Genomic DNA, 23,241 nt, shown 5'->3' with positions numbered 1-23,241 from the left:
AAAAAATTTAAATAAATAAAAAATAAATAAAAACAATTAAAAAAATAATAAAATAAAATAAAATAAATAAACTTGAGCCCCAGAACGGAAGCCAACCACGGAGGCCCCTTTGTGAGGGAGAATATTCACGTCGGGGTTCCATTTTTGGCTCAAAGTTTTGTGCTCAATGCTTCCCCCCAAATCAGGGGATAACAGCAAGACAACAGGAGTTTTTCATGCTGAGAGCAGAGCTGGGTATACAGTAGGAAGTTAATAATATAGAGGGGGGCAGGGGTCTGGCCAGGCCTCTGCACTGTGGGGTGCGGGGTGGGGAGGGGGCTTACCTCCAGCAGAGGACAGCGGTTCACCAGGGACAGGGTCCAGTTGGTGTGAGTGATGTTGGCCTCAGGACCGACATCCCCACGCACGGTCAGGGCACACTGGCCAAGGGCCACCTCCAGCCCGGCCCTGGGAGGATCGTGTCCCCCTAGAGACACCTGGATGTGGTTGTCGGGGGCAACCCCCAGAGCCTGAAGGGGAGGCCATGTGTGCTGGAGGCTGGCGTCCAGGTGGGTACGGCGGTGGCCACAGGCTGTGTGGACGTGGGTCCGGGCGAATGTGTCCCCTGAAATCACCTGGGCCTCCAGCCTAGCCGTGCAGGCGCCGATCAGGAGGGAGCCATTCAAGGACAAGACGGCCAGATTCTGCCCCCAAGAAAGGCAAGGTGAGGCTGAGCAGGTGTCCCCAGAACACCCCACCAAGCGGTGATGCGCCTCTGTCTGGCCCAGGTGGTCAAGGGAACCCCCGACCCCTGGGCCACCCACATACCCAGGGAACCAGCTCTAGTTCTAACAAGTGCTTCTCCCTGAAGAGCTGGAAACGGCCACTCTGGGAGTCATGAAGAAGTTCGGCCCCTCAGAGCATTTTGGGTCCCCGATGTCCCCTCCCTGTAGGCCTGTCTCTGGGTCGCCCCACCCTGAGCGTCCTGGTCCCATTTCTGTGACAGAGTCTCAAGTCACTCAGCCTTGTTCATGTGGCTTGTCGGAGACATGTCCTTTCTTAATGCCCCCCAGAGGAAGTCCCTGCTTCTCGGGCTGGAGGGGGGGGGGTCATGTATTCTCAGGACCTGGGGGCCCAGCCTGCACCCGCATCACAGAACCCGGAGCAGCTCGCAGCCCCTTCCCCTGGGGCGGGGACAGCAGCACCAACGTGGGAGCAAACACACACTATCGGTGCCACCGCAGCTAAACGGAGGCCACATGGTTGGGGGGCACACGGCTGGGGGGCCCAGACCACAGGCTCTCCTGCCTCTCCCTCCTACTCTAGAACTGGCGAATGCCTTGATTTCTAGCCCTTTCCTGGAATTCCAGAGCACAGCTACCTGAAGGAAGGGCTATCCACTCACCGCTCCTGTTCCAACCCCCTTCCCCAGTCACTCTTTCTAGCAACCAAGCCCCCGCCCACAAACCCCTGACTGGGTGCCAGGCGCACAGCTCCCCCATTCCACGTGCCCTGGCTCTTCAGTTTCATGGACGAAAGGCAGCCCCTCTGTCCAGCCTGTTAAAAACCCTTTCAGTCCTGACCCCCTATTCTCTTAGTTAACTCTCCCACCATTGAGGCTCCAGTGTGACCCTGGGAAAGCGACCCAGCTCCTGCGGGGGGGCGGGGGGGATGCCAGCACACAGCCAGGCCAGGACGGCGAGCCGCAGGGGCAGAATACCTCTGTCCTCCACCCCCCGCAGTCCTCTGGGCTACGTCCCCCTCCACTGCCATCAAGCCACAAAGCTCCGCCAGGCCAGGCCTGCAACCAGCTGCCCACTCAGGTGCCTACAGAGCAGCACTGACAAGGTCTGCAGGAAGCCCTGTGGTTGCCCCAGTGTCTAGTTCACCCCAGGTCCAGGAGCCACGGGACCTGCCAGAGCTCAGGGAGCTCAGCCCGCCACGATCTGCCTGTGACAGAGAGGACCCACTGCCCACCTATGAGAGGGACCCACGTACCTCGAGAGGCTGCCCCATGAAGTCCCCCTTGCAGAGACCTGAGAGCTGGGTGGGCGAGGCGTCTCCACTGCAGTTGACCTGTGGAGAGCAGAGGGGTTAGGAGGCCACGCTGACTGCCACCACCGGGAATATGGGGACAGGAGGCCTCCGCCCCCAACCTAGAGCCCAGACGGAGCACAGACCTCCAGCTCCACCCCATCTCCCTTTGTGGAAGCCTCCCTGGGAACAGCCCCCAAGGAGAAGTCCAGAAACCCCAGTGCTACCCCACAGCATCGTCATTAAACTGAAGGAACCGGAGCTCATGTGCTCAGGGGCCTGTGTGTGCCAGGCTCTAACTGGTTCTGGGAACCATCAGCAGTCGCGTTTTTCGGATTAGGACACTGAGGCCCAGAGAGAGCAAGCAGCTTGCCCAAAGTCACGCAGAAGGTAAGCCAGGAGGTAGCGGGACTGCAGGGAGCCCCACTGCACCCCTCGCGCCCGAATCCGCTCGCCCCGCCTCCCACACACCGCGGTGGGTCCGGCCACCCCCGCGCCAGCACGCAGGAGGCTTCCTGCTTTTCGTTCTGGACAGTAATGCCGAAGTCAGCTGGGCGTGCGGTTCCCTCGGCAGTGATGGACTTTCCTCCAACAGAAGTACCCAGAGGACTAGCCGCCGGCCAGGGTGCGGGCAGTTTTAACTTTGCTAGATGGGGCTGGGGGTTAGGGCGGGCAGGACAGGTGGGCAAGAGGACGAGTGGACAGAAGAAAGAAAGAAAGAAAGAGATACAGGCACGGTGGGGAGGATGGAAGGGAGAATGGGAAGTTGGGAGGGAAGACGGGGGTGGGGGGTCAGGGGAGGGGCCAGGCTGGGTGGGAGGGGCCAGGCTGGGTGGGAGGGGCCAGGCCGGGTGGGAGGGGCCAGGCTGGGTGGGAGGGGCCAGGCCGGGTGGGAGCGGCTGGACAGGGATGGGCAGGACCCCGGGAGGGTCTCGGGTGGTGGCAGGAGCTGGTGGGTAAGGTGACCTCCGAAGTTGTAGAGACAGGAGACAGTTCTGGTGTGCCCACTCGGGGCAGGTCACTCACCCAAAGCCGCGCGGGCACGGTGCCCAGCAGCACAGAGAGGCCCTGGTGCAGCCCCAGGGCTAGCCTGTGGTGGCCACGCTGTCGCCTGGTCTCCAGGACCACATGGAGCTGCTCACCGTCCACGCTCGCCATCAGCCCAGCCACCACGCGGGGTCCCATGCTCTGGGCAGAAGCAAAGCTGTGGGTGTCCCTGGGACCCGCTACCTCCCCAACCCCGGCCAGCACCCACCCCCCAGCCCCCAGCCCCCAGACCCCAACCCACCTGGAAGTGGCCTTGGCCGTCCATGGAGAAGGGGAGGCCCCAGCGCCTGAGGCCAGGCACCGAGTGGGCCAGGCTGGTGTGGAGCCGGCTGCCTGGGGCTCCAGGGGTTGGGCCATCCAGGCCGAGGGCAGCATCCAGCTGACCCCATGCACTCCGCAGTGCCAGGCTTGCCGACAGGTTGGAAGCCCCATGGGTGTGTGACAGGAGCATCTCTGCCTCCGAGGGGAGTCCTGGAGGGGTGAAAGGAACCACAGAGATGGCTGAGCCCAGTCTACACTATGCAGGACAGGGTCTTGAGGCAAACTCTGGCCTCCCAGGTCCCACTTCCCCTAATATACCTGAAGGAAGCATATAAAGCATCAGCATTAAACCATGTCTGATCCTCAGAAGAGATGCCACACTCAGCAAGTGAGAGATCGGGTGTCCCCTTCCCATTTCTAACCCTCCAGGGACACAAACTAGCTTTCAGGGAGTAGGAAGTGAATGGGGGGCTCTGACCCACTCTCCCCTAGCTGCTGCACCCTTGGGCCACCCCCCAGGCCTTCCTTAAGTCCCCAAGGAACTAGAGCTGGGGGTGTCCTATTTCCTAACTGTGGTGCAGGAGCATATCCTAGAGCCCAGAGAGACCAGCTTCTAAGACTGAGAAGCCGGGGGTGGGGGTATGGTGGGGGGTCGTGGGGGAGGGGCTGGCAGCAGGGGCTCTCTGCCACCAGGCTGGGAAGTGTGTCAATACTCAGCAAATGCTGCTGTCGCTGCCTTGTGTGTTCTGAATGAGTCACAAACACCCCAAGGAAGATGAGGAAGACGGAAGCCCTGGGAGATGCTGGCTGGGGAAGGCAACACAGCTGGAAGGTGGTTTGGGGTCTGGGGGTTCCTTTCTCTCCCCTCCCCCTTGGCCTCAGGCACTGGGAGCCCCTGGGGAGGAAGACATGTGGCCCCATTCACCCCTCCTACCTGCCTCACTCAAGGTGCTGATGTTGTGACTCAGGCTCCCCGAGAGCTGGCTGTGCCCGGAGCCCCAGGCGCAGACCCCACCCAGAGCCAGGCTGGCCTCATCGGCTCGGAGGCGGGCCTGGCCCCCAAGGCTCCCCGTCTGGGCCTGCAGACGCCCTCTCAGCCAGAGCTCTCTTGGCAAGACCTGGCTGCTGTTCTGGGTGAGGATGCCCGTCACGGTGTGTATGCTGGTGCTGTTCCCTGCCGTCTCATGCTTGTCCCGCAGGAGGAAGCCCAGCACGGCTGAGTCAGCAGTGACCCTGACGGTACCTGCAGAGGAGGGCAGAGAATTTGTACAGAGCAAAGGGTCAGCCCAGGAGACTGTGCTGCTCTGGGCAGGAGGATCCTGGGGTAAGAAGCTCCTAGATCTGTGATGTCCTTCTGACTCTTGTCCTGGGGGAGGAGCCCATCTGGGAAATGGACCAAATTACACCAGCTCCCTCCCAGAATGCTCTGAGGACCGAGCAAGCTAATTCACAAAGAAAAAGACTTTGCGGGGGGCCGGTGGAAAAAGCAGCATGCCTGCCAGGGGATGCCAGTTAATACCAGTGCTCCATTCCCACTCAAGAGACTCATGGGCCATATTGATAGAAGGGCCCATTATACAGACAACAAAACTGAGACCCAGGAAGACTTGAGGGATTCAACCCGGAACTCCAGGGACAGAAAAGGTCTCATCCTTTCCTGGAGGTCTCATCCACCCAGAGAAGAAGATTCCACACTTTTGGGCAAGTCCACGTCCATATATAACTCATGCAATAGGGAAATTCTTGCTGTTATCAGAACCATTTGCCTCTCCTGCCCCTCCAGGTTCTCTCGAAGCCTCGGTGTGGTCCAAGTACCCTTTTACCTCCCCCTCCTATCACTCAAGGTTGGACTCATGGCCCTTCTGTACCCCGGGCTGCTTTAACTCCCCCTTTGTTTTGTGCTTTCAGACACAGAAAGCACACAAGTCTCAATCACAGAGTACACACCACTTTCTGCAAAGATAGAGTCTCTTGCAGAATCCTGTGACCATCTTTTTCCAAATTCCTTACGTCGTAGGGCCCTACGTCACCATATCCTAGAAGGTATTAATAACCAGTTAATCATGGGTAACCAGATTAAGATTTCACTAGACTGTTAAGAAGTGAAAGCGAAATGTGGTTGATGGGACAGCATGGAGTCCAGGAACAGACGCGCACACACGGTTGACTGGTATCTGACGAAGGCACAAAGATAATTCCGCAGAGAGAGCAAGGTCTTTGTAACGAATGTGCTGAAAGACTGAAAATCTGCAAGCAAAAAAACGACCTTGACCTTGACCTGATCAAACACCCAAATTAATTCAGAATCAACCATGAGCCCAAATTTAAAAACCCCAAACCATAAAACTTCTAAGATGGGCCTCAGGTTTAGTAAATAGAGATGTCTTATATGACAGCCCAAGCATTATTCATTTAAAAAAAAAAAAAATCAGTTGGACTTGATCAAAATTTAAAGCTTCTGCTGTTCAAAAGACCCCCGTGAAAGACTATAAAGCCACAGCTTGGGAGAAGATATTTTGAAAACACACATCTTACGCAGGACTTGTGTAAGTAATTCCCAAATTCCGTTTGGGAATTCAAGAAAACGACTCAATTTTTTAAATGGGCACCTGACTCGTGAAAACTTCAAAGTAGCCCATAAGCCTCTGAAAAGATGCTTAACATAATTAGGCCCGAGGAAAACACAAATTTAAACCAAAAGGAGATTCAATGATAAATCACAAGTGAAAACCCCAACACTAAAAGTTGACAACACCAACGGCCAGCAAAGGTGTAACAAGGATTCTCACTACGCTGGTGAGAATGTGACATGGGACAGCCACTCTGGAAACATTCTGGTAGTTTCCTATAGATTTCAACACATATTCGCTGTACAATCCTACAATCCTGCTTCTAGGTATTTACTCAAGAGCAAAGAAACCATACGATCCCACAAAACCCTGTAGGCCAATCATTACGACAACTTCATTCGTAACTGGAAAACACTGGAAACAAGCCAAACATCCTTCCACTGTGATAACCAAAGCACGGAGTACTACTCAGCAATGAAAAGGATACACTATAGATATGGGCCGCAGCTTACATGCATTGCAGCCACATTATTGGGCAAAAGATACCATACTCCGAAGTTTACATACTCTATGTTCCCACAGATGTCACATTACAGAAAGACCAAAACTGTGGGGATGGACAGCATCTCAGTGGTTGCCAGGGATGGGGGTGGGAGAAAGACGGACTACAGTGGGTGACAGGAAGGTATTCTGGGGGGAGATGGGACCATTCCGTATCAAGACCGTGTTGGTAGCTACACAGCTCTAAGAGGTTATCAAAATGTAAAGGGCTTTTTCCTGTATGGAAATTACACTCCAAGAAACTATACCTTGGTAATTGACTTCAAAAATGAAATGTGGGCGCCTGGGTGGCTCAGTGGGTTAGGCCGCTGCCTTCGGCTCGCGTCACGATCTCAGGGTCCTGGGATCGAGTCCTGCATCGGGCTCTCTGCACAGCAGGGAGTCTGCTTCCTCCTCTCTCTCTCTCTGCCTGCCTCTCTGCCTGCTTGTAATCTCTCTCTGTCAAATAAATAAATAAATCTTAAAAAAAAAAAATGAAATGTAAGGTGTTCAGTGTCGAAGGATGAAAGAGAGACCATCCGTGTAACCCAAAGTAAACTGGACAAGAAGAATTCTCTGTGACCTTTTTTCACTCGATTGCATTTAAATTTTTTCAAGCCTTCGTTATTTTATGATGAAATTTGGTTTTGGCACGTTTTCGCCAAACTGGGATTTGGAGGGTTTGTGTTTATGTTGCTATGAGGCCAGAGAAGGGCATTCACCTCTTGGGCAAAAGCAGAGTCTTCAGGTCCTGAAACACTGGGCCCTGGACAGATGTCTAGCTAGGTTGCTAGGGTCAAGGATGCTTGAGCAAAGGGTCCCTTTTTGTGGAATCCTGGCTTCGGGAACACTGTTAATGTTTCACATAATCAGAAAACAAATGCAGGAAATCAGTAAGGATAAGGGAAAACCTAAAAAATGGAATACAAACAGAAACCAGTGAACCTGACTGCCTTTCAAATGATTAACAGAATCACATGGTGTGTGTAGGGGATTAACCCTAACGAACTTGTGAACAGTGTTTGGATTTATGCCTTCAACGACTGCCCGGAGGGATCTCAACCACATTATGTTCAGGCCAAAGACGGAAAGAACTCTAATCAAATGTTGAATTCTAGTTAATAAAGCTGACTTTCACAGAGGTATAGGTTAGGAACTCTGAAACTTACTTCCTATGTATCCTTAGGCTGAACCAGTAAGTAAATACATTGTGGATGATTGGAGTCAGGTTTCTTTTTGTTGGAGAAGGAAATGAAAATACAAAAATGGAAAACAATGAGAATGACTTTTTTGAGGATAGACTGAAATTGAGGACATCAGTGTGAACTAATGGTTTTAAACTTAACTATCTGTAGACAGATATAGAAATGTGTATGTGTGAGAGAGAGAATGTGTGTATATATTTCTATTTTCTAGATCAATCCATTGAGAAGGCCCAGGACTAACAGTCCAGTAACAATAAACATAGCTAGCACCCAGATCTTACTTTCTACCTACTATTTTGCATTTGAAAAAATATATATATGGGAAAACAGAAAAAAAGAGTAAAATAGATATGAATCCAATTAATCTATAATTACATTAAACATCAATCAACTAACTAGTATAATTAAAAGGCAGAGATTGTCACACTAGACATAAAAGCAAAATCCAACTATATATGGTCTACAAGAAATTTACCTTAACTATAAGGAAACAGATAGAAAAAACATATGTTTAAAGAAAAAACATATACAATGTAAGTGCCAATAAAAAAGCAAGAGCAGGTACATTAGGCATATTTCACAATAAATGGGTTGATTCATCAAAAAAGTATAACAATCATAAATGGTCATATACCTATTTCCAACATGTCAATACACTTGGAGCAGAAATGGACAGAATCAAAGGAAGAAACGGCGGAATCCATAATCACAGTTGGAGAGGTTAACACTCTTCTCTCATTAATGGACAAAATAACAAGACAAAAAGAAAATCAGTAAGGATATATATCAGAACAGCACAACCAAGCACGTTGACCTAACTGAAATTTACAGAACATTACACCCAACAACAGCAGAACACAAATTCTTTGTCAGTGCAGAAAATATGTTCACAGATAGATTATATACTAGCTTGTAAAACAAATCACAACAAATTTTAAAAACCTGACCCTCTGGCCACAATGGAAATAAATATCAAGAAGCTACCCAGAAAATTTTCAAATATTTGGAAATTAAGCAACATGATTCCAAATAACTGGTGGGTCAAAGAAAAAAATCACAAAAGATATCCAAAAATATTTCAAAATAAATAATAATGGAAATAAGACAACATCAAAATTCATGAGAAGCAGCTCACAGAATAGTGGGAGCCAAACATACAGTTTTACATGCTTATATTGGGAAAGAAAAAAGATCTAAAAATCAACCACTTGAAGGTCTACCTTAATAAACTAGAGTAAATCCAAATTAAGGTTAAGGAAGGAAATAAGAGATAAGGGCTAGAATCAAAGATACTGGAAAGAGACAACTAGAGAGAAACAAAACTAATTGTTGATTGACAAGATTAATGAAACTGATGAGATCCTAATTAGCCCAAAGGAACAGAGAGAAGCACAAAGTAACAACTATCAAGGAGAGCATGGACAGCACTATAGATCCCACATACGTTGAAAGGATAATAATAGATACAATGAACAACTTCATGCCAATCAATTGACAACTTAGTTGAAACAGACAAATTCCTTGAAATATATAACTTAAGAACTGACACATGATGAAATAAAAAACCTCCATAGCTTTATATCCCTGCATGTCCCAAAAAACATTTCCACAAAGAACACTTGGGGTGACTTTGTGGGTAGAGTCTATCAGATCCTTTAAGGAGCGTGAACACCAACCTTACACAAACTCTTTTGGAAAATAAAAGAGAAGGAAATATTCTTCAACCCATTCTATGAGATCAGAATATGAAGGAAAAAATAAAAACAGGGGAGAGACCCGGCAGGCACTATGTTGATCAAGTGATCAAAGCTAATGTTACCAGTAGTGGAACATACTGGCGTCAGGTATCTCTGGATATGAAGATATGATGACTCATCACTACTCTGACCTCCTTGAAAGTAGTCATGAGGAAGCGTAAGACCAACCCCCAAATAAGGGATGGTCTACAAAATGACTGTCCCGTACCCTTTGAAAATGTAAATATCACAAAAGGGAAAGAAATACTCTCAATTTTCTGATTTTGATACCTGCACTGTGGAATGTAGGAGGCTATCTTTATTTTTTTTTAATTTCATTTATTTATTTGACAGAGACAGAGAAAGAGCACAAGCAAGAGGAGTAGCAGAGAAAGAGGGAGAAGCAGGCTCCCCGCTGAGCAGAGAGCCCAATGCAGGGCTCGATCCCAGGACCCTGAGATTATGACCTGAGCCTAAGGCAGAGGTTTAACCCACTGAGCCACCTTTTTAGGTAGGCCCCAAACCCCAGTGCAGAGGTCAATGCGGGGCCCAAACTCACACCCCTGAGATGGAAACCTGAGCTGAAATCAAGAGGTGGACACTATCTGACTGAGCCACCCATGCACCCAGAGAGCATCTTTGTTTTTTTTTTTTTATAATTTTTTTAAAGATTTGGTTTTTTTTTTTTAAGATTTTTTTTTTTTTTTTTAATTGACAGAGAGAGCACACAAGTAGGCAGAGCAGCAGGCAGAGAGAGAAGGAGAAGCAGGCTCTCTGTTGAGCAGGGAGCCTGATGCGGGGCTTGATCCCAGAACCCAGGGATCATGACCTGAGCCGAAGGCAGAGGCTTTACTGAGTCACCCTGGCACCCAGACAGTATCCTTATTTTTAAGAAATAAACACTGTCCGTCAAAAGAAACGAAATCTTGCCATAGGCAACCACGTGGATGGAACTAGAAGGCATTATGCTGAGCGAAATAAGTCCATCAGAGAAAGACAATTATCATATTATCTCCCTGACATGAGGAAGTTGAGAGGCAGAATGGAGGGTTTGGGGGCAGGGAAGGAAAAAATGAGATAAGATGGGATCCGGAGGGAGACAAAACATAAGAGACTCTTAATCTCAGGAAACAAACTGAGGGTTGCTGGGAGGTTGGGCTGAGAGGGATGGGGTGGCTGGGTGATGGACACTGGGGAGGGTATGTGCTATGGTGAGTGCTGTGAAGTGTGTAAGCCTGATGACTCACAGACCTGTACCCCTGGGGCAAATAATACATTATATGTTAATAAATATTATTTTAAAAAAATAAACAAATAAACACTGCACTATTTAGGGGTGAAGAACCATCACGGCCGCACCTTACAACTGTGTAAAACACAGTTCAGGAATAAAATGAAATAAACGTGGTATGTACACACATATATGTGCGTATAGAGAGAGAAAAAATATAAAAATATATGCTTGGGAAACACTGCCCATAACTCTTCCTCCTGGCTTTTCCCAACATCCATCAGTACATTAAAGACTCTGATAAGTCCTGCATAAGGAAGCCTGTTTGGTATCTTTGCCAGAATGGGTGTTTGTTTCTCACACATCAGTGTGTGAGGTGCTGAAACAGCGTATTAGTGGACTTGAAAACATGCAGGGTTTAGTCTGCTCTGAGGTTCTACAGAAAGTGCTTGCCCAAGACCCTCCCTGACCCTGTCCTGTGGCGTTCCCCAGGCTCACCCTCTCTGAGCGTCTGCTTGTGCTTTAGCATGCCCTTGACGGTCAGGAGGCGGGGCACAGCTGTCCAACCAGCCACTGTGTGCTGGGCGTGGCTCTGCAGGGTCAGGAGCTGGCCTCCCCTCTGCTCTGCGGAGGCCTTGAAGAACAGCTGAGCTGTGCTCTGGTCCACCAGCACTTTATACAACAGCCAAACCCTAGGAAGGAACGTGATGAGGGTAACAGATAGAACCCACCCCTGTAGCAGGTTATAAGAGGTGGGTCCCTGAACCCCACTGTCTAGACCCATCATAGGACTGCTTTTACTGGGTTCTCAACCCCCAGGGACACAGTGTAATAGGGGTTAAGATCATAGGCTTTGGGGTCAGCCAAACCTGGGTTTGAATCCCAGGGCCGCTCGCTACTCACTAACTGTGGCCTTGAACAAGGACCTGACCTCTCTGAGGCCCAGTTTCTCCTTCCGTAAAGCGGGGGATAAAACAGAACCACAGATGCGGAGCTGATGTTGCTGGTAAGTTATCAGTGCATCATCTGATGATGAGCAATGAGAAAATAAACAGCTTCGACAAGCCTGATATTCAACTCCCTGGAGAACTGGGGAAGAGGACACGGCCCCAGTCATCCACCCAGATGTTCTTCATAGGACACCATGGGAGACGCCTCCCTTGAGGGTCACCACCAGAAACAAGATCAGTCACGCCTTCCTTGATGCACACTCACACAGGTGTGAGCGGGCATGTGTCTGTGTTTCCCCGTGGCCTTTGCAAATAACACCACCCATTGGTTTCCCTTTTCACCTTGACTACTAGGATGCTCAGAGCCAAATTTTAAGCTGAGCTCTAAAAACGCCCGGGACCTCATGACATGCATGTTGTTTCCTAAAGCCACTTTGAGCACCTTCCTATTTCCTCCATTTTTCTCTTCACGCTCACATCCTCATGTGCTTTGAAAAATCTAGAACAGGGGTGCCTGGGTGGCTCAGTGGGTTAAAGCCTCTGCCTTCGGCTCAGGTCATGATCCCAGGATTCTGGGATCGAGCCCCGCATCAGGCACTCTGCTCAGCAGGGAGCCTGCTTTCCTCTCTCTCTCTGCCTGCCTCTTTGCCTACTTGTGATCTCTTTCTCTGTCAAATAAATAAATAAAATCTTTAAAAAAAAAAAAAAAGAAAAATCTAGAACAGACGGGAGACAATGACGGACATTCAGACAGATGGGTGAATCCACGGATGGACAGCTCTAGGTGGCAATTCTGGGGACAGGGTTATCTAGAACCATCCCCAGAACCTGGAGTCTCCTCAAATTCACAAAAGCTGCCAATGCTAGGACGGCGGGGGAAACAGGGTACTGACATTTAATGGAGAACCGAACTATGCCACAATGAGTCCTACTCAGAGGGCCAGTGACTACGGCAGCTGGGCAGTGGACATCCTCGCGGGCCAGGCACTGGTGGGGCAGGCATGTTAACGCTCCGTTAACCCAAGGACAACCCCAAGAAGCAGGTGGAGAAACTCAGGCACAGGAGGGCATGGTGGCTGGCCCGAAGTCCCAGAGGCTGAGCTGGGGTGTGAACCCAGGCGGCTGGCTCCAGACCCAGGATCCTGAGGGTCATATTGTAATGGACAAACCCCCACGCGAAGATACAGTCCGAGGTGAAAGGCTGCACCCACACACTCCCTGTGACTATCTCCAGAAACTCGTGTTTTATGCTTCATGCTTTATTGCCATCTTTCAAGCCAGGGACAATGAATGCAGTCATTACTAAGGAAGCAAAGAAAAAAAATTAACGTGGAAAACTGAATGCCTCTTCTTCCTTTCCCTCAATGGCTTAAAATCAAGAACGGCCTAAGGAACAGGGATTTAGACCTGGTCTCTGAGTGATGCGAGAGGGTTCCTCTCTGCGCAAGGATTGCCTATCTTCCCCTGCCTTGCACAGCCCCCAGAGACCCTCACCTGGCTGGGGCCACCTTGCTGGACAGCTGCAAGTGAACAGCTCGGGGGGCGCTGAAGACTGCCTGGTGGAGGAGGACTGTCGTGTCCCAGCCCCGGCTGCGTCTCCGGGCGTCCTGGCTGGTGTCGGCCTCCAGCAGAAGCAGCTCCTGGCTGGACGTGTGTACAGCCAGGGAGCCACTGAGGCCGTGGTCTCTGTATCGTCGGGCAGCTCCCTGCACCTGAGGGGAGGCAAGAGAGGGCTTAGAAGTGGAGGGAGGACAGGAAGGGTCTGTGAAAGCCTGCTGGGTGAGAGGACCCCTCCTCCAGGAAGCCTTCCTGAGCCTCACCAGCTCTGAGAACCACCAAGCACAGCAGAGAGCAAGCACACAGGAAGAGGGGCGGTGGAGGGAGTGGTCAGTGCCTTCCCTGACCCCAGCTCCTGGCCCAGGAGCAGAGTCATACCTTGTCCTTCCCAGCATGTGCACAATGGGGATTACCATCTTACAGCTGGGGAGACCGAGGCCTGAGGAGGGTCACATATTTAATATGGGCCTGCCTGGGCTCTAAAACTCATGCTTGTGCTGGAAGGGAGGAGCTGGGTGGGAACAGAAGACCTTGGGCCACTCCGTTACAGGAAAGGATGCCTCCAACCGTGCCCCACCCCCAGGGGGGACCCAGAAGACCCACAGAAGTTCTGGAGAGGGGAGGGTGCCCAGGGCACAAGCAAGAGCTATACTGGGGGTCAGGCTCCCAGGGGTGGGGATAGGAGCAGGGAGCCCTGCTCCACCACCAACTCTGCAGGACCTGAAGCCCCTTTCCTCATCCGGGCCTCAGTTTACCTATCTCCAAGGCAGAAGTTGCTCCAGCCCTAGGATGTATATTGTAGTCACATGGGAAACTTTTAAAAGCACGCCTGGTCCCTCCAAAGAGGAGCTGATAAAGGGGTCCGTCCACACAAGGGAGTATCATTTAGTGATGGAAAGAAACGAGCTCAGGCCACAAAAAGACATGAAGAAGCCTTACAGGCATCTTACTAAGTGAAAGCAACCAGTCTGTAAAGGCTACACACTGGATGAGCCCAGCTCTGCAGCCTTCTGGAAAAAGGTAGAAGAAGAGATGAAGGTGGTTCGGTGGTAGCGGGGCAGGGTTGGGGGTGGGGCGGGGGGGGGGGGGAGAAGGGATCCACAGGTGGGACATGGGGGATTTTTAGGGCAGTGAAACCCTTCTGTGTAGTCGAGTAAAGATGGGTACATGACATTCTGCGTTTGGCAAAACCCACCGAACTACAGACCCCCAAGAGTGAACCTGGATGTAAACGAGGCACTTTGGTGATAATAACGTGTTAATATCAGCTCTCCAGTTGGAACGTACTACACTAACACAAGAGGTTTGTAAGAGGGAACACAGTGTGCGGGGTGGGGCGTTGCATGGTAACTCTCCATATTTTCTGTGCCACTTTTCTGGAAACCTCGAAGTGTTCTGAAAAATGAAGCTTTATTAATTTTTTTCAGAAGTTCGCCTTAGGGGGCGCCTAGGTGGCTCAGTGGGTTAAAGCCTCTGCCTTCAGCTTAGGTCATAATCCCAATGTCCTGGGATGGAGCCCTGCATCAGGCTCTCTGCTCAGCAGGAAGCCTGCTTCCTCCTCTCTCTCTCTCTTCCTGCCTCTCTGCCTACTTGTGATCTCTGTCAAATAAATAAATAAAAATCTTTTAAAAAATCAAGATTTAAAAAAAAAAAAATAAAGAAGAAGTTCACCTCAGACCCCCTGACCAATCAACACAGCATCTCCACACTGGGGTTCAGGCAGGTTCTAAAATCCCCCATGACGCCCCCATGAGTCCGACGTGGCTTGGGCTGGGAACTTTTAGGGTGCACCCGTGTTTTCCTCCGACTGGCCTCTCTGTGGACCTGAAGACTCCCACAGACCATGCATTCTCGACAGGGGCAGTCCCCAAATGCAAAACCTTGTTTGTTGGGGGTAGATTTAAATTAAAAAAACAACAACGTATGTGCAAATCACAGATGTGCATACAGCACACAAAAATACGGGATGTCTGTGCCATTAAAATATCGCAGAGGGGGGTTTATGGGACGCGCTGGCTAGATCGTGCAAGCACACCCTGAAGGACCCTGTTGGTCACTGTCTTGAGGATGTACGGATCCCGGGCTCTCGCTATATTTTCATCAAGCAGGATGTGCAGCAAAAAACATGTTCCGCACTCAAGGTCATGGGCTCTGACAGTGGCCAGCTTAGAGCATCTCCTTTGTAACAAAGAATGTCCACATGGCAGGCCTTGAGCTCCCTGGAGCTCTGGTCGTGCAAGGAGAGAGGCTACAAACAGGTGCTATGCTATTCAAGCTTGCCATGCAGAGATCCCAGCCATGGAGGTTGGGTCCAGTCCTCTGCTCCCGGACTCCCCGTACAGAAGTTCCCCTGCTAAGCCTCTCTCTCGATTGCTATATCCAGGCCATTTTTTCCTGTATCACTGGGCCATCCCCCAGCCTTGGCTTAGAGCCTGCCAGGGATCCGCGGCCTAACTGGGGAGCTAGCTAGGAAGCTGGAGAAAACCCTATGAGTTCTGAGGTGCCGGAAAGGGGAAAAGGGAAATCCGTGGGGGGAAATGCTAAGTTGGCCAGTGACTTCTGTGTGGGGTGAGAGGCCTATGGGTCAGACGCTTGTGGACCACCGCATGAGAACGGGGACGGATATGCCAGCAAGTCTAAGGGACGTGGGGGAAATTGTGTGCCATGGCAGGGAAGGGAAGGGAGAGCAGGATAATAAGTTAGAGACCTCCACGCACCGTTGTGCGAAGCCAGGAGGTCCCAGGATGCCACGGATTAAGATCCAGGTCCTAGACTACTAGGTATTTATCCAAAGGATACAAAAATACTAATTCAAAGGGAAACACGCACCCCGATGTTTACAGCAGCATGATCTGCAAGAGCCAAACTATGGAAAGAACCCAAATGTCCATCAGCTGATGAACGGATCAGGAAGATGTGGTGTGGACGCACAACGACAACGGAATACGTCTCTGTCACAGAAGACGAGCAGAATCTTGTCGTTTGCAATGACATGGATGGAGCTAGAAGGGGTTATACTGAGCAAAACAAGTCCGTCAGAGAAAGGCAAATACCATATGCTTTCACTCCTTTGTGGAATTTAAGACACAAAACACATGCACATAGTGGGATATAAGAGAGACGAACCAACAAAAAGACTCTTAACTCTAGAGAACACACTGATGGTCACCAGAAGGGAGGCAGGGGTGGGGGGAATGGGGGAGACGGGTGATTGGGGATGAAGGGGTGCCCTTGTGATGAGCCCTGGGTGCTGTATGGAAGTGCTGAATCCCTATATTGTGCTCCCGAAACTAATGTTACACTGTATTTTTTAAAAAAGATTTTATTTATTTATTTGACAGAGCGATCACCAGTAGGCAGAGAGGCAGGCAGAGAGAGAGAGAGAAAGGGAAAGAGAGGAAGGGAAGCAGGTTCCCCGCCGAGCAGAGAGCCCAGTGCAGGGCTCAATCCCAGGACCCTGAGGTCATGACCTGAGCCGAAGGCAGAGGCTTAACCCACTGAGCCACCCAGACGCCCTTATTACATTGTATTTTAACTGCAATTTACATATAGTCTTGGAAAAGAAAAAAAAAAAAAAATCCAGGCACTTGTAATAAAGTCCAGTTAGGACACTAAGAGGTAAAATCTCTAAAAAGTGGCCATCTATCTCTCTAGGGAAAACTGACAAGAAAACAGACAAAATTTCCCATGTTTTCTAACCGCCACTACAAAGAGAAAGTTTATACAGCCATTATCCTCCTCACTCCTAGAAGAAAAACTAAAATCCTTTCTCTGTCCCTTGAAGTTGTCAATCTTGTCCCATCTTGATAACACGTACATCCCAGGAAATAACCAAACATCAACACAGAGATGGAAGAAAAAAAGAGGAGGGAAGATACTCTTTAAAATTCAGATTGCCGGGGGACGCCTGGGTGGCTCCGTGGGTTAAGCGGCTGCCTTCGGCTCGGGTCATGATCCCAGCGTCCTGGGATTGAGCCCCGCATCGGGCTCCTTGCTCAGCAGGGAGCCTGCTTCTTCCTCTGCCTCTGCCTGCCATTCTGTCTGCCTGTGCTCACTCTCTTTCCCTCTCTCTCTCTGATAAAAAAAAAAAAATCTTTAAAAAATAAAATAAAATTCAGATTGCTGGGAATAATAAGGAAAGCCACTCGGTATGTAGGAAAGGCAGGAGATGCCTAAGAAAGCTTTCAGAATGAGAATATATTTGGTTAAAGAGAAAAAAAGTAAATTTGTCCTGAAATGAGACTGGCTGTTTAGAGAGAGGAAAGCTTAGGACAAAATCTAAATGAAAAAAGAAAGCTGTAGAAGGTTCACGAAGGGGAATCTTAGGAAAGAGTTTTATGCCTGGTCAGGACTAAGATTGGAATAAGTTTGTAAAGTACATTGGTGTAAGATTAGAATTTGATTCATCCCTCTGTTAAAATGACAAAAGGTTTCTTGGTCTGCTCTTGATTTAAAAAAAAAAAAAAAAAAGTCAACAATTTTTCTTTTTTTTACTCTGCCCAGAAAAACAAAGTTTCTACATTTTCCCTTTACTGGGCTGATAAGAAACTCTCACGAGATTTTTAACCACGGCCATTTGTTTGAAACTTTGGTTGTTGGCAGAGTGACCGTTCTACTCTGACGCTTTAGCAAAATGCGCTCCTGCAAAAGTGCTCGTCTCCCCGGAAATTCATGGAAAGGACTTTGACGGGTACAAGTTTCTGGGAAGGAAGTTTCTGGGCCACCTGTGTACTGCCACACTATGTCATGGGACGGTAGCCCGCGACCTCTCCTGCTCTCCCATTCCCGCATCAGTGAGACAGGCACCTAGCACTGATGATATTAACATTAGCACCCAAAGTCTTGCCTCGGCTGCAGAAAACCTTGCAGGCTTTGCCGGGGTTTCTTTGAGGGAGACGATGGGCAGGGAACCCACAGACACTTCAGGGCCCTGGCTTATCAGTCAAGCACTCAGGTGTTATCTGATTGGAGAAGACAAAGTTGTTGCCGCAGTGACCACTGAAATACACAGGCATACCATGCCTCGCCACCCCAAAGCAGATGCAGGCCTTCCTAAGACTGTTAGGGTACCAGCGTCCACTCAGCCCTCACCTGGCCTCATTGCTTCAGCCTCTTTTAGATTGGTTAAAAAGAGAGAGAGAGAGAGAGAGCACCCAAAGCAAAGCAAGCGACCAAGCCAAGGTGGCTGGTGGACAGACCCCAGCTTTGGGCATTCAGGGACAGGGACAGCCATGCAAGTTCAAGGATACGTTCCAAAAGTCCATGTCAGGCAGTGCACAGACCATGCCTGCTTGCAACAATGCTGTACCTTGACAAAAACCCCCAGTGGGGAGAAGCACTCCACCCGCGGCCCAGTGACTCAGGTCATCCTGAAGGACAGCCGTTCACGGGGGCAGCGGAGCCCCTGCAGGGGCCATCCTCTGGGCCGGAAGGAGACGACGGACCAATCCCTGAGCACGTGCGGTACCCTGATGAGTCAGCAAGGGGCAGCCCTACAGCCATCCCGCCCTCCACAGGGAATGTCTGCATAGATGCCAGCACTGGACTGAGCTTCGAGCATGGATGCTATGGTTCCGTGAGCCTGATCCCAGTGTTCCTTTTTTTTTTAATGATTTTATGGGTTTTTTTTAATGATTTCATCTATTTATTTGAAGGAAAGTAAGAGAGGAACACGGGTGGGACAAGGGGAAGAGGGAGAGGGAGAAGCAGGTGCACCCCAGAGCAGGGAGCCCAACATGGGGCTCGATCCCATGACCCCAGGATCATGACTGGGGCAGAAGGCGCCCACTTACCCTAAGCCACCCAGGAGTCCCTTCAGTGATTTTAAGTAATCTCTACAACCAACGTGGGGCTCGAACTTACAACTCCAAGATCAAGAGTCACGTGCTCTACTGACTGAGCCAGCCATGCACCCCACGATGCCACTGTTCTGTGCACAGACAGCTGACAGCTGGACGGCCTATGGAGGACTGACCTGTAGGAGGACCTCCTGTTCCTGCAGAGGCACAGGACAGGATGGGGGCAGGGCGCCCACTCCAGGGAAACGACCTACAGAAGGACATACTCCAATGCCTAAGAAGGATAAACGTCACCGTTTTCCATGTGGGTGCACACACCGCACACACCCCAGTTGGAAACTAACAGGCCAATGGATTGGCCTGTTTCTGCCTCCTTACAAAGACCTCACGCCCATCTGCCAACAATGCCCAACCTATGCCGGGAATCACCGTGACCTTGGCCAAGACACAATGGACAGGGAGCAAGGGCGCAGACTGACGGCATGGGTCCCTTGTGTCTCTCTGGTGGCTGCCGTTCTGCTCGGACGTGCGTGGACACTAATAAAAGACCGCCTGCAAGGCTGCCCCAGTAAGCGTGCTCCCCAGTGAGGCCACCGTCGGGGGCCTGGAACACCTGTGCACATCACGCGGGGTGTCCACTGACATGGACAGCCACCAAGGCCCCCAGTGGCATTTCCACGTACCATCCCAGCCCACTGCAGCTGGACCGATGGACCGATGCAGGGCACAGATACAAGGTTGCCACAGCTGGGATGACAAACCCATTCCCTGGCCCTGTGGACACGCCTCCTCTCAACAGCTGCGCGGACATGAATGCCCATGTACGTTCCAGTCGTCCCAGTGCCGGTACGCTCCTCACCCTTAGAATACAAGCAGACCCAGCATGCGGGAAGAATGTTCTCTGCTGCAGGGAGGGACGCAAGGTCACCTTTCATGTCCCTGACACAAGATCTACCTACATATAAAGAAATGACCCTGGAAATGGCTGACAAGTCCACTGTGGCTTGGGGTTTGGGTCCCACGGGGAAAAGGGACAGGACAGGACCTATCCACTGCCTCATTCCTCTACCCCATTCCGCCAAAAACAACAGAGGGACACAACCCGGGCCTCGTATAAACAGAGACACTATCATAATCGCCTTACAAGGGATCATTACACATAGGTTTGCCCCACTGCGTAACAGAGTGGGGACAATCCAGTGCCGGTAAACACAACCGCAGCCGGGGGTGTGGCTTTATCTCCCGTGTTCTGTTACGCAATCGTGACTTGGTGCCCACTCAACGGCGCACTTCTCCTGCTTCGATTCCGCGTGGGAAGCTGTTCGGTGACTGGGCTAACCTTGGCTCCCACGCACCATCAGACCGCCCGCTGGGGCCTCGTGAACTTCCACTATCAGCCACCACGGCCCCACCCCAGCGAATCCAAATGGCCTTGAAACGCCTCTACCCCTAACATAATCCGTCTTCGCCCATCTCTGGGCCCACCCGTGTTCCCGGGCTGGGCGGGCTCCCCTCGGGGAAAGACACAAAGAGGCAAATTTTCCAACTGATGAGGGGGCAGATAAATCAAGACTCCGCCAGTAAGATATGCTATTTGGGAAGGCCTGGTATGGTCCTCAGTGCCATTTATAGATGTAGCAGGGAGGTACTACGGGACCCCGAATCCTATAGGTTGTAATGTCGGGTAGACAGCCACACAACAATGCAATCACACCGTACTTGTCACCGCTGGTGTCTGGCTGGAGAGACAGCATGCACCCAATCCCACAGGTGCTTTCCCCTCGCCTTGGGCCTGGCTACAAGCATGTGGCACCCCCTGGCCCTGCTTCCCCTATAACTGGGCTGAATGCTACACCCAGGAGCTCCCCCTACCTGCTGGGCCATATACTCATTTATAAGATGAGAGTGGGGGGCACCTGGGTGGCTCAGTGGGTTAAACCGCTGCCTTCAGCTCAGGTCATGATCTCAGGTCCTGGGATGGAGCCCCACATCGGGCTCTCTGCTCTGCGGGGAGCCTGCTTCCTCCTCTCTGCCTGCCTCTCTGCCTACTTGTGATCTCTGTCTGTCAAATAAATAAATAAAATCTTAAAAAAATAATAATAATAAGATGAGAGTGGGGGGCGCACGGCGGGCCTCTAATTCCGCCTGTAAGGCAGTCCCCCTCCTTCCCTGGCGAGTTCCCAAATAAGACAGGAACTCCCTGCAACACGGAACGGCTTGTGACATGTAAGCCACAGCACAAGGGGGGACATGAGCTCTCCCTAAGACAGAATGCTGCCTGTAGACACCTGAGTATTCCCAAAACATTCCCTAAGCCAGGGCTGGCGTAAAGACAGAGCAAAGCTGCTGAAATCCCTACTGACCCTTTTAGCAATTGCTTAGATCGCTTGCCTTCTTCCCAGCCAAAGAGTTTCTGAGCCATCTGTGTTTTCCTAGGACCTGGACACTGTGGCTTACACTGTTGCTGCAGGATTTGGTGGCAGGGCGTCTCCGTGTAGCCAGCCCAGGCGATACCACGGAAGAGAGGCGTGGTAAGAACCTATGGGCCACCCAGGGTATATCAGGGAGGAGTGTGTGGTCCAGGCCAGGCCACTGGCTCGTGCAAACCACCTTGAACACCGCTGCCAATGCACATCTTGAGAATGTATGAATGCTGTGTTCCCTCTATATTCCCATCAAACAGGATATGTAGAAAAAAACATGTTCAGGGTTCAAGGTCAGGAGCTCCGGGGATGGCCAACCAGGTGCACCTCCCTGATAGTGAAGAATGCCGGGATAACAGGCCTTGATCCCCTTGAAGTGCTGGCCGAGAGGGGAGGGGCTACGCATCATCACTAAGCTGGCTGATACACTATCAGAGCCTCTTGCGGACAGGGTGCACCAGTGGATGCTGTGCAGGGGCTTCCAGAACGGGGAGGGGCTGACAAGGCTGAGCTCCGCCGCCTCCCTTCACCTCAGATCTGGGATACCAGGAACTCTGAGGTGTGCCAGGATTTTATGGACCGGAATGCCTTCCCCCATGAAAGCAAAAAAGCTGGTAACAAGACAATGTGCCTGCGGAAACTGGATGACACATCCTGATTTCCAAGCTGTTGACCCGTGAAAGCACGTGCCTCCAAGAAGGACCAATTCCCATCTTCGAAAACTCTTCTGGGGTTCCTTTAGTGTTCCCAAAGCCTCCAGCACGGGGCTGCGCACACAGCAGGCATTTAAACATTGCTGGCAAGTTCCGGACCTCATCCCACGTGGAACTTCCCGTCTATACCTCCATCCGCAGCCTGGTTCCTGTGTACATGGCCCATGTGGCTTGCTCGGTGAAGCAACTAACATGTGGGGTTTTCTAAGCACCCAGCTCTGGGGCAACAGAGCCCAGCCCTCCCGCCAGGCCCCCTTTCTCTGCCTTTTACTTCCTTGTAGGGTAAAACCCTTCGTTGTTTCCACCCCACACCACGCAAACATACTCCCTAGTCCAAAAAGGTCCAGGAGGCTTCTCCCGATACAGGACAGGGTTGACAGGACAGTTCTACCTCTCCCCATTTTCAAGGGTGAAATGTGATGCTTCCACCCCCACCTCCCGACCCCAGGGAGCTCAAACGCCTTCTGGCCTGGACAATCACTTCCAAATGATGGATTTGGAAACCTCCCTGCCCATCTGTTCTTGATTCTTGGACTGGCTGTCTGGCTAAGCTCAACATCCTGGAGTGGCCTCCCCCGCCCCACACCCGGGCCTCCACCCTCCCCTCCTTCCGCCCCATCTCCCCGCAAGCTGGGCTGCTCCGCTCGGAGACAACACTTGGCCGGCGATTCGAGGTCATCCCAGAGGGACCACGTCTGTACCTGTAAGTCTGGAGGAAATGTTGGTCTGTGGGGATGTCTGAGCTGGAAGAGGAATGCCAAGTGGGAGTCAGATCCGTTCATCTGGACCGAGACCTGTTGAACAAGGGAGGAAGAGGGTCAGAGGGAGCAGAGGAGGGAGCAGCGGAACTCCGGAAGGTAGCTGGCTGGGCACCCGAAGAGGGACAGGTCATCCCAGAATTTGCCCACAACCCAAGCCGAGAGCAGATGCCAGAAACGACCTTCTGTGACGCTTCTTAGCCCCAATCTCACTCAGGCTGCGTTACTTGGAAGTAGGAGAAGCGAGGCCCCAGGCATGGGGCTGGAATGATAACTCTGGGACCTCGGCCACCCTACGTCCCCTGCCACGTTGCCTGCTCATGCCTCCCATGTCCACGGCTGCATTCTATCTGACCCCGACCGTGAACCAGGCACTGGACTACTAGCTTTGTAACTGTCACCTCATTTAATCCCCACTCCTGCTCTCACAGGCTGGTAT

At 51.1% G+C, this 23,241-nt stretch overlaps 1 protein-coding gene across 1 annotated transcript in view; it reads right to left on the bottom strand.

The window, feature by feature from the left end:
- The window catches only part of LOC131820035 (uncharacterized), a 121,536-nt gene that overhangs the window by 42,307 nt on the left and 55,988 nt on the right, over positions 1-23,241 (bottom strand). The window contains exons 31-38 of the mRNA XM_059155518.1: positions 22,746-22,838; positions 13,048-13,265; positions 11,102-11,295; positions 4,256-4,564; positions 3,302-3,531; positions 3,040-3,201; positions 1,978-2,055; positions 324-683 (exon numbers count right to left, since the gene is read on the bottom strand). Of these exons, the coding sequence (XP_059011501.1) occupies positions 324-683; positions 1,978-2,055; positions 3,040-3,201; positions 3,302-3,531; positions 4,256-4,564; positions 11,102-11,295; positions 13,048-13,265; positions 22,746-22,838 (1,644 nt within the window). The remainder of the gene's footprint in view (positions 1-323; positions 684-1,977; positions 2,056-3,039; positions 3,202-3,301; positions 3,532-4,255; positions 4,565-11,101; positions 11,296-13,047; positions 13,266-22,745; positions 22,839-23,241) is intronic.

This window comes from Mustela lutreola, chromosome 17 (genome assembly GCF_030435805.1).
Source record: "Mustela lutreola isolate mMusLut2 chromosome 17, mMusLut2.pri, whole genome shotgun sequence".
In the NCBI taxonomy this organism is placed as follows: Eukaryota; Metazoa; Chordata; class Mammalia; order Carnivora; family Mustelidae; genus Mustela; species Mustela lutreola.
Note: the sequence above shows the minus strand (reverse complement) of the source record. Positions and strands in the feature narration are given on the sequence as shown.